We start from the raw sequence: 12,241 nt of genomic DNA, 5'->3' as shown, positions 1-12,241 counted from the left end.
ATAAATTATTTTCACACAAAATATAATGCACAAGCTTACAAGCCCTCAGAGAATTAGTAGATCACTTCTTTGGAAAAATAAACCTTTTATCTAAAAGATTGGCTCATGTTCAAAAGAGTATCAGCAGTTTTGTTCTATTTTCTCTTTATTCTTTTAACTTCATGAAACAATTACCCTTCTGGACTGAGGTGGACAGAAAGGAGTGAAATATATACTTGTTTTTCCCTCTGCAGGATATCAAATGGTGAAAAAACTCCCTATCTAAACCAAAATTATTACTCCAGTGCGTGCTCGTTTTTCAGTATCGTTTTTCAGTATTTCTCTTCCTGGCAAGAGTCAAAAACTTTCCTCAATTACACATCAATAACATCCACAAATCAAAATCAGTCTGTAAAATACGCCCATACTGAAAGAGCCTGTAATAAATATAGATATCAAGTGTTAAATGTTCAAGATCGGCACATGTCCACAATATCAGGTAACTGACTTTGTACTTGAGGGGGGCAACTGTTAAAAATAGACTCACACCCCAAGACTGCTGGCTCTGCCTGAGCTTATACTGAAGTCCTACATCATAGGTCTATATCTTCAACCACACGGCTATGAAAAAGGTACGTACTACATGCATGGCTGAAAATCCCCTTCATAGGCTATGACAACTGTACTAATACCTCGAGTAATAATACTACTTTTATTATGTGTGATTCAGTTATGAGCTAACTTGTTTGACATATGTTGGTGGTTTTATTTTCTTTGGGCATGGTAAATGTTGTCAATCCCACTGCTTTGATGCTTACAACACTGATGATGGGTTGACATGCACGCACACGCACACACAAACACAAACACACACACACACACACACATACACACTCTGCTGTGTTGCATGACACTCGTGATTCACTCTGTAAAGCATCAGAATTAATTCCACATGATTTACACGTGTAATGAATTTTGACAAATACTTGTTGTGTTTTCACCCTGGTCATTTGCAGCAGTGAGTGTTGAGAAAGTATTACATTTTGAGGCAGATAGTGTTGTTTTCAAAACGGTTTAGATGTACTTATTTGGTATTTCAAGTGAGTCGTTCACATACAGAAGCTTTAAAGATGCAGCAGGCTCTTGGGGGTGTTGTGTGACTGAGGGTGGATCTATTTTGGCACAGAGAGTCAAGATGACATCAAATTACACTTTCTTGCTCTCAGTCACGCATGTGATGACAGCTTTATTGTTTTTTAATGTCAGTACAGATCTATGTGTGCTAATCAAGCATACCAACAAGATAATTTTTTGTTCAATTTAAAAATTCAAAGTGTCTCTTAGAGTATGTCACAACTCTGATATGGACTAGTAGCATGCACGTGATCTAAATATGGAGTCTGTGTACAAAATATGATTGAAACAACAAATTAATTTAAGGTAACATAAATCTATCTTTAGCAGTGTTAAGAGTACAGGATGCTATAGACATTGTGTTTATAACATTAGTTCAGTGACTATTAACTCTAAAATGAAATTTTTTTATGTTTTTGCAGCCAGAAAATTGAGTGAAATTAGTTTGTATTCAATGTGTTTGTCAATAGACTTAAACTAGGATCTGTTTTCGTAGTAAACATTTGAGGCTTGAGGCTAGGTGTCCTTCACTGCAGCAGGAATGTGACAAATGCAGGTCATGGTTGAAGATGTACTGGTATTTTTCCAGTGAATGTGCCACCAGTTCCCCTCCCGCAATCTTGTATATCAGGGTGCATGTTTTGAAGCCTCCCCTTTCAACACTTCATATCAAGCCTCTGCAAATACCTCAGGTAGTGGGCAACACTGGTAATAGGATTTTAATATAGGTCAGGTGTATTGTCGTTGTTATGACCAACATTTTAGGATTTTTTTAACTCCCCCAGTGTAACACTATAATTACTTAGAACTACACATAAAAACAACATTCAATATCTATTACCAAATTATAAAGTTTGGAATGCCATGAATATTAGATAGAGATATTATATTATATTCTATCTAATATTATATTAGATAGAATATTAGATTATAAGAATTAACATCGTTATATCTGAAATTTTACTGTATTTTCAACTTAAGGCAAATAAAAGAGCAACATTCATAATTTTGCAGCAAAAACGCTGAAACTGGACTGGCCTAATGTAGGCACTTTGACCTAATGAGTAATACCAGAGATTCTTCAGAATTATTTTAATATGTAAATACTCGCAGCTCTAAGGGCTTCTGATATTTTGGTGCGTCTTGTCTGGTACCTAGCTATTAAGGATTGGACAGCATTGTGCAAAAGTTCAACAACAGCTGTTAATAAATCGCACACTGTCTAACACACATCATTCCACATGATAATACTGTATTTTGATCATGTAGACAGTGCATGCTTTAGCCTACTACACGTCAGTTGTGCCAGATAATAGAATTTGGAGTCTAGTCTGCAGCTGGTGACAACACAGACACCACACAAACACACCAGACACTTTTATCAGCTACACAGTAACAACAACAGGAAGGTGATAAGGTATGTCAAGTGTCCTTTAAAAGCTTCTAAAATATATGCAACATGCCATTTAAATGGGTATTTCCTTAACTAAGATAAACAGCTAGAGGGAGATAGTGTGCCTTACTTCAAATACTTCCAATCGAGGACGTAAACATACACATGAGCTTTAGATCTTTTTTTCCAGTTTTGCAGTTTAACTGTGAAATGTTTTAATTCTCTTGCGATGTCATGCTTCACTTTGCAGGTAAAGAATCTAAAAGCACAAGAATGCACTTGGACCCAGGGGAGGTAATGACACCTGAAAAGCCAGGTACAAATAATGTGTGCATAGAACTTTGTGCCATTCGTCCCAAAACTTGGCTTGAAGTTGCTGTTTGACAGCCAAATCCTCGCTGCTGACAACCTCCTACCACTAGAAGTCCCCATGGATATGTCACTCCTTTGCACGGTAGACCAAACACGGTCACCACCAGCTCTTACAGACAGTCAAACAGGGGATCTAGAGTCTCTCTCTGTTCTGCACAGTCCCACAGAAAGCACGCTGTCTGCATACGAGACAGGAGCAGAGACTGTGTCAGACCCCACTGACAAATCAACCAAGACTTTATCAAACGTTCCCGAATGCCTCTCTCAGGAGAAAAGCACTGACTCAGACTGTCTGAAGCCTTCGTCATCCAGCTATAATATGTCAGAGTGTTTGTCACTTTGTTCAGAGCCTTCCTTAATGGATGAAGATTTCAGGGTTTTTAGATATTTTGGCTCATCAGAACCTCTTTTACCTCACATCTCTCATAACCTTATTTCCCCTCTATCTGAATCTTTTTCAGAGTTTTACTTTAAACAAGAACCAGCCCTCTGTTTTTCTCCCATACAAGAAAATAGCACACCTCAACCTTTGATGGAGCCATCTGTCACTGAGCCCATCTATAGTCACAGCTTCAGTTCTAAAGACAGTCAAGCAACTTATCTATTAAGTTCATTATCACATCAGTCAGATAGTTTAGAGAGTGATACAGCTATAGCACCTGTGTCAGACCTTTATATCTTTGAAAGTGACACACATGACTTCATACTTAGCCCTAATGTTGATCCAGAGGAGATTAAATGTCCTGAATACCAGCCATTATCACAAACAGGGGGAAAAAAGTCAGACCCTGACTGCAATTCACAGTTACTGATGTGTGATTCAGAAAATGTGGTGACACAATGTCATCACGGCTCCAGTGAGGAACGAGCTATGGTGGACTATGAGTCTGACGTGAGCCAACCCACAAGACTAAGACCACCTGCTGTGAATGCCTGCGAGGCAGGCTTAATGTCAGTAAATGATGCTAGACGAGGGAAAGCAGAGGTCACTGATTTAACCCCCCAACCACGGCGCAGTGACAGCCCCATCGAACTATGGCTGGATGCATGCCAGTATCTGGCAGGTGAAGATACAGAAGATAGGGATGTTTGGGACAAGACAGGTCATTCTGTGATGCAAGGAGGGCTCTCGGCCAACGGTGACTTGTCTTTTCCCACAGGAGAGACACAAGTGTCATGTTACAACCCTGATGGTAGTGAAGTGATTGGCTGGTCCGGTGATGACACTGGAAGTTGGGGGCCACCGGTTGAGAGATGGTCGTCAGTGGACAGCTGGGCAAGCGCTCTCTCAGACTGGACTGGGATCATCGCGGCTCCACCAGAGGACTTCACAGCTGCTTTCACAGAGATAGGGGCCGAGATAGATGCTTTGACACAGGCACTAGCAGGGGTAAACACTCATATAGATACAGAGAGATCTAAAGAAGGAGAGGATAAAGAGGCAGCAGTACAGGCACAATCACAGCCATCGCTCATGGGTGTCCAGGATCAGCCTCTAAAGGCACAAAACATCCCAGAGAGCTCTGTCCTCTCAGGGCAGAGCCGTCTCTCGAGTGTTGAATCCCTGTGTGATTCAACACCTTCCACACAAGCAGAAAAGGAGCCAGAAGAAATCCTCAGCAGCCAGGCTGAGCACTCTCTGCACCCCACACAGCAGCACTCATCCATGGGATCATCCGGTGCTACGGTGGCCTCTCCTGGAGGATACGGTGTTGGTGTGATCCCCCGATCTACTTCTTCCGCTGGTCTAGGCCATTCTCACTTTGGTGGATTTGTCGAGTCCTTTGAGGCAGACAATTTCTACAGCAATGAGGAAGATCAAATCATACTGAATATAGTTGAGGATACAGATTTGGAGGGACAAAACGCATATGCAGAGCTAACAATCAATGAGGTAAGATGACTTAGAAATATAGATCTATATTCATTATTGTCTTTAGAATTGTATCTTGTAAAATTCAGAAAAGTGTTGGACGGGTGGAAAGTTTGTGCAAAAAGCATGAAATATGAGTAGATATTTCACAACTAAATGTGGGGGAAGGTATATTTCCTTCCTATGTGTTAGTCCCACACATATAGACACACACACGTGCTTGCTCACACACTTCTAAACACACACCACCTTCTCTGAAGTGTGTGGTGCAGAGAGAGAGAGAGAGAGAGAGAGAGAGAGAGAGAGTAGTGGAAAGATTCACCCTTCACGACAGAGAAAATAACAGCGATCACCTTCACATCAGTGGTGCTGGCCAACAGATAAACCTGTCATGCGATTTGGAAACATGACCAGAACGTTAAGAGACATTCCCGCTCCTGCCCTTGTCAGTGTTGTCATACCTACAGTATTGATAGCCAGTCAGGAGGTGCGTAGAGTAGTCCTGAGAGTGAAATCCACGCTTGCTTTGGATTGGAGCCATTCATTTTGCACCCAAGGACTGTCACCCATGCTCAATTCTGTATTATTGGATAAATCCTTTGGCTCCCATCTCAAAGACTGACAGCTGCGTGTGCTAAAGGAAATGAGAGTGCCTGAGAGGAGAACTTCAGATGGACAGAAATGGCATCTAATAATAGCTGAGAGTTCAATGATAATAGCATGCATCCGTGGCGTGTCAGGGTGGAGGGGTGAGAGGAGAGCACAGCTGAGGACTGAAACATGACTCTCCTTTGCTCTATCTCTCTTTTCATATGCGCCCTTTAACACACCCCATTCCCACCGCATCGGTGCCAACAGGTCCGTGGGTCCAGGAGACTGCTTTTGATTGGCTTAGGTGCACAAGGCATAGCTGGAGCTCCTGTCTATAACAGAGACAGTGCAGGGTTCAGTTGCATACAGGACATATGGACTGTGGGATTGGATCTAGGAGTATGGTGTTTCATAAACTTCTGCTTTGTGGCTCTATAGCACGGTATGTGTTGAACAGAAAACATATAAGGATCTGAAATGGCATGTTTTTGTTACCTTCTAGCTGTCTGTAAAATATTTACCTGTTTAGTGATATTTATGCCAGCGCTTTAAAAATAATAATTAATAATACTACAAATATACTATTATATTTTAGTCTTGGTGGAGTCTGACTTATACTTGAGTGTACAAGGCAAAATTCTTCTAATATTCTAATAAATATCTCATTCTCAGTTTCTTAAAATAATCTCACATTTTAATTAATATTTATCCATTTTCTTTATCAGCCCTTTGCAGATGGACTGTGTGAAGTGACAGATGAGCACAGCATCTCCCAGCCGGGCTGGGTGGCCAATCAGGAAGCTAAAAGGAGCTGTGGGCCCGCTGGGGTTGACCGTGAAGGAACAGAATCTTCAACAAATCTTTTTTTCCTCACCACTCACACACTGACAAACTCACACTGCACAAAGTCTGACACTTTACCAGACCTTGACGGAGCCTGTCAGTTGGAGCCACAGTGGGGAAGTCCCAAGTTTATTATGCCCTTAGCTCCTCTTAGCTCCTCCTTCATCTGTCAGACAAACAACAGTTTGGAAGGAGATCAAACTTGTGCCAAAAGGTCTTTCAATAACAACAGGGACCTCAGTTGTGATCACATACAACCTTGCATTCTCTGGCCAACCTCGGATGGGATTACAGACAAACCATATTTGGAAGGTGTTGAAGAGTTGATTCATAAAAAGGAAAATACACTAGAGTCCACTGATAAATCTTCACCAGAGAGACAACTGGACTTAGATACTGCAGAGTGTTTCTTCACTGCAAAAAAAACAGTAATTGAGGAGATTAATGATCTCAGTAGAGAACTGTCGAACTTGGCTGCTGTCCCTGCAGATCAATTCATCATCTCAGAGAAGAACCGCGTTGCATTCATCACTTTAGATTTAAAGGACCCATTTGTCTCCAGGGCTGCAAGACCCATCGCCACAGTCGTACAATCTAAGTTTAATCAGAAAACAGCTGAAAGGATGCCTCACAAAACCCAGAAGTCCACCTCAGAGGTCAAAACACGCTCTAAAAAGGACAAATCAGCCAGTCATCACCATGGTGCACAAGCTTTCAAGAAACAAGAGAATTTATCTCACCATGTTTTAGGTCAGCAGGTCTGCAAACAGCAAGAAAATCACCCTCTTACTGGAGAAAATCATACTAGTGAGAACACTCCAGCTGGGCTTGAGGACAAGGAGGCTAAATTGGTGATTGAGACTGGTGTGGCGACTGAGAAGGCTCCAAGCAAGCCACATGGCAAGAAGAAAAAGAAACATGCTCAGAATGTAACAGGAGTTAAAAGTGTAGGGGAGCCATTGGTTGAAGTGGAAAATGGAGCAAAACCAAAGACTGCAAAAGGAAGGATTGAGATGTTTGAGGCCACCCTGGGTGCTAAAGCTGGGAAAGCTCAAAAGGACAGTGATCAATCCCATGGTACTGAGAAAAAGTCCCAGCAACCAGAGGCTAAAGCTTCCCAGGGAGAACAAGTTCAGAATAAGACGGATCATAAAGACCACCAATCAAAAAACTGCACCAGTCCTCTGAATGATGATATTATTAAAAGAAGACGCCTGTCAGAGGATAAGTTTGGGAAGATTGTCAGTGTTTTGGAGTCTAAACTACCCAAGCCAGACGTTTCTATCCAGACCAAGGGAGAGGAGCCCAAGGTAGATGCCGGGGAAACTCGGAAGAAGGCATACAGTGAAGTAGTCAAACAGAAAATCCCACCTAAGGAAGGTAAGGAATGTACATTACACCATTTTTCTCCTAAGCACTCTTCTGTGACACATTATCAACACAAGAGCAGATATCCAACTGTTCTCCTGCATGATGATATATAAACATACATTATTCACCTCATAATAAAAGCATATGATCACGTCTGCAGAGCCAAAGGTGGTGAAGCCTATCCAAGCAGTGGCAGTGAGTGGGGACCCCCAGAGTCTGTGCCTGTGGTGTCAGTTTGCGGCTGTCTTCTCCCACCACACTGTCACCTGGGGCCGAGACGGCACTGTCCTTTCTGAGATCAAGAGAAGGTATTTTATTTTATTACATGTACATGTATCTTCTTCAATTTTACCCTCATCTTTACTCAATACTTTCATATAACTCTACTATAGTACCTAGTACTAGTCTTCTATAGTACTTACCAGTGACTACCACATACTCCATGACTATATGATCTTTGGCAACTATATGCTCCTTTAGTTTAAGTGATATGCAGTGAATCTTTACCTTTTCTGTCTGGTATACCCCCACAGCCCCTTACAGATGAACTAAAATCCTTCATTGATACCACCAGTCATATTTCAAATGTTTTAATTTCAATAGATTAAATAATGGATGTGTGCATTGTTACAATGATTTCATACAAATAAACTGCATATTTTTAGGCCAGTTTGGTCAAGTAAGTTAGCTATTTTGACCACCCTTTACTTTTAGCTGTTTATCCATAAGCCTACTTTTAGCTAATTCAACTGTTTCTCCACTACTTTTAGCTAACTATCCAACTGTTTAGCCATTATCTTTTGCATTTTGTAACACTATCCCTCTCTCTGAAGTGCAGGGGACGAGAGCAGAGTGTCACTGAACATCTCCAACGCTTCTCACAAAGACTTGGGCAAGTACGAGTGTCGGCTCACCAGTTTACACGGATCAGTCACCCTGGACTACCTGCTCACATATGAAGGTATAAAACATGATTTAACATTAAGAACTATCTTAAACATGGACAAGCAATATGTATCATATATAATATGTAACAAAATGTACTTACAAACTGCATTTATTGACCTATTTTACAGTGCTCAGTGAAATTGTGATCCCTCCATCTCTGAAGACCGTATCATGTGAGTTTGTTTGTAACTTTACATCACATAGTTTTTGTTTTTTTGGGGGGATTTTGACAGATAACAGAGGATATTTTCTTTTTTCTAGCTGCCCCTGTAGAGATGGGGAGTGAAGAGGAGGATGTCAAGTGTTCCAGGCTGATGTTCAAAGAGGATTTCCTATCTGACCAATACTTTGGAGAGAACCAACCTGTCAGCATCCTCACTGAAAAGGTCCACTTTGGGGAGGGGATGCACCGGCGGGCTTTCCGGACCAAGCTGCAAGTGGGTCAGATACCCCTGTTACTACCTGGACACTCTTGTGTGCTCAAAGTACACAATTCTATCAGCTACGGGACCAAGAACAACGACGAGCTTGTTCAGAAGAACTTTACCTTGGCTGTAGAGGTGAGAACGTCATAGGACTCTGATGTTAGGCCTGCAGTCCTTCATAGCTCAAAGTATAATTGGATTATGTTCATTAAAGTCCTGTTTGGGTACCACATTACATACCACAGAACACCTTTTCTACCACAAATTATGTATTAAATGTAATAAATAATTCAAATATAATTGTAACAATATTGTAAAATTGTAAAATATTGTTAGCACATTAACCTAAGGAACAGGACAGGATGTTTTTTTCTGACATGTTGTGCAAGATGTTGATTTAAAATTCAAATTCATTAAATAAAATTGCATGTATGGCTCAAAAAGTGCCACTAAAATGCCTTTTATTAATTTGCATAGAAAGTATCAGCATTTGTGCTCCAAAATGTACATACTGTAGAATGTAAAATGTGACACTTGGGGCCATCTAGTTTTGTGTTAATATGTCACTCATTCAGTTCTGAGTCAAAGTGCCTTTTACAAAAACACAGCAAACACAATCTTTTTTTAAAGCTTTTATGAGATGTCTTTTATCACTATCTTTCCACCATTATGTGCAGAGATCTTCTAAAACTTAAAGTATTGTAAATTACTTCTTACTCTGTAGGAGTGCCAGGTGCAGAACACAGCAAGAGAGTACATCAAGGCATACACCACTGCGGCCCAGTCTGTTGAAGCCTTCGGAAAGATCCCAGAGTGAGTGACACATACGACAAACTGTAAACTTAATGCCCAACATAACTCTGCAGCACATCTGCCTTCATAGAATAATGTAAAAAGCTCATAACTTCAATTATTTTATTTCTTGCGTAGGATCATTCCCATCTACCTGGTTCACCGCCCATCCAATGACATCCCATATGCCACACTAGAGGAGGAGCTAATCGGTGACTTTGTCAAGTATTCAGTCAAGGACGGAAAAGAAATCAACCTGATGAGACGTGACTCGGAGGCAGGACAGAAATGTTGTGCTTTCCAGCACTGGGTCTACGAAAAGACTGAGGGAAACCTTCTGGTTACTGACATGCAAGGTTGGAAGAACATGGAATTAGATATTTTGATATGTGTGCAAATATACATGTTTTATCTGAACTTAAAATTACAATTTAGAGCACTAAATATTGGTGTGATTTTTGTGGTTTTCAGGAGTGGGAATGAGGCTTACTGATGTGGGAATAGCCACCTGCAAGAAAGGGTGAGTGTTGTTTTTTTACACCAATAATTGATGGAAACTATAGATACATGCAAACTGATGTATTAACATTTTTTTCTTCTTTCTAGATATAAAGGCTTCAAAGGAAACTGTGCCACCTCCTTCATTGACCAGTTCAAAGCCTTGCACCAGTGCAACAAATACTGTGAGCTCCTGGGCCTCAAGTCCCTGCAGCCCAAAGCTAAAAAGCCTGCATCTGCTCCGAAACCCAAACCTCAACCCCCTGCTGCACCTAAGAAGAAGACATTTGGGCCAACAGTGAAGGGAAAGTCATAACATGAGGAGAATCTTGGACTATGGCTTTCATTTTTATTGAAATGGTGAGGTTTTTGGTGATTTGCTTCACTTACGTTGGACCTCATCATGCAGAGTTTGGGCCTGTCAAAGGGGAATCAGAAAAGTGTCCTGGGCTGTGGCAGGCTAGATCATGGAGGACACCGATCGTTGCGCAATCAGTTTTTGCTTCATCTCATGTTGAACATTTGAGAGATTTATTTATTTTAAGATGTTAAGATTTAACCAGAGATGGTTTCTGTATAACTATGAGTATTTCTAATCTAAGGGAGGAAACTTTATTTAGTTTTAGGAAAACTGTGACAAAACACTTGAAAATGATGATGAGAATGATGAGTTTGTCGACAGTGTTGAACTGTGATGTCTTAGAGATTGCTATTATTGATGCAATGATTTTCTTTACATATCAATGCAGTTTTTCTTGTTTTTCTACTTCTGTGATGTTTTCAAACTATTAGTTCATTAAATTAATGAATTTGTTAATTAATTGATTAAAGGAAATGTCTTTAAAGTAGGTTATATGATAAAATAGACACAGTAGAGGATGTATATTGTTTAAGGTTCAGTTACACTGTATGAGTGGGTAATATGATTTATTTGCAAGGTGACAGAGGTATTTGATGGGCGTATATTCAATTTAATGTTACATTACTATAATGTTTGTTCATGTAGTAAAGCTACTGATTTAAGATGTGCGCATATTTATATCCCAGAAACAACACAAAGTTATTTTGTACACATTAAGCTAAGTAAGCTAATGCCTTTGAATGTATTCACTAAAATGTGAAAATGTATAGATTTTTCATTTTATTATAAGGGGCAATACTGCTTGTTAGATTTATTTTTGAATATCTGACATAATTTTAAGGATCTATACTGCACTAGCTCAAACTAAGTGACAGACATGTAAAACTAAACCCAGTCATGGCACCAGACTAACCTGAGAGCAAAATCTACTTACATACACAGCCCACAGGATCAATTCAATTGCAGTCTCACACCGTCTCTATATATAATAACCCTCTATGTCCTGCTCTCACTGTTGCTGTTTAAATCCCTGACCCACATTTCTGACATGGCTCTCAGGTTGCGGCTATAGCCAGTGTGTATGCAAATAGTAGATCTTTGTTATTAAAGAGATGTTGCTGGTTGAAGACGCTTTCTGAATTCTTTTTCATGAAGTTAAATCAACTCACAATTAATGTAATGTGACCTCTGACCTACAGGTTTGAGAGACGGGGTGGTATTGCACCATGATTGTGACACTGTCTGTTTAAATATGCCAATATCTGTTTTTCTTCGTCCATAGGACTGGGGGTTGAAGGTATTTATAAAATGTGAACATTATGTCTTTTTAATTCTGAGGAATTGCTAATGTGCACTCTTTACCAAGAAACAAAAACAAACACTGTTTATTCACGTTATTTGCTTGGATGAAGACAATTGTGCAAAAAATACAACAAAACATAGTGCCTGACCTGTTGGCAAAAAGTTGGCAGCAGCATGAGCTATGGGCCATCTATTCTTATCTATATTTACAGGTTAAGGTCTCCAGCAGCAAATTAGCGCCTCAAACGCAAAAGTAAGTGGGTCACACTCAGAGGCTCAAGATCATGTACGACATATCAACACGCTGCAGATCTATTTTCATCTCTGCCCCTCCTGCGTGGTGTCATGTGTTCCAAACT

General features: G+C 40.3%; 1 protein-coding gene across 1 annotated transcript; it reads left to right on the top strand.

Moving 5' to 3' along the window:
* Positions 1-468: 468 nt before the first annotated feature.
* Positions 469-11,707, top strand: alpk2 (alpha-kinase 2). Its single transcript, XM_035668196.1, has 11 exons — positions 469-611; positions 2,757-4,772; positions 6,068-7,565; positions 7,717-7,864; positions 8,390-8,517; positions 8,633-8,677; positions 8,766-9,064; positions 9,654-9,742; positions 9,860-10,077; positions 10,193-10,241; positions 10,328-11,707. Exons 2-11 carry the CDS (start codon positions 2,937-2,939, stop codon positions 10,533-10,535), a joined length of 4,518 nt encoding a protein of 1,505 aa, XP_035524089.1. The 5' UTR covers positions 469-611; positions 2,757-2,936; the 3' UTR covers positions 10,536-11,707.
* Positions 11,708-12,241: the final 534 nt, after the last annotated feature.

Source organism: Morone saxatilis, unplaced genomic scaffold (assembly GCF_004916995.1).
Source record: "Morone saxatilis isolate NCDOM2014 unplaced genomic scaffold, NCSU_SB_2.0 Contig21, whole genome shotgun sequence".
NCBI lineage: Eukaryota > Metazoa > Chordata > Actinopteri > Moronidae > Morone > Morone saxatilis.
This window is presented reverse-complemented; position numbering and strand designations above follow the sequence as displayed.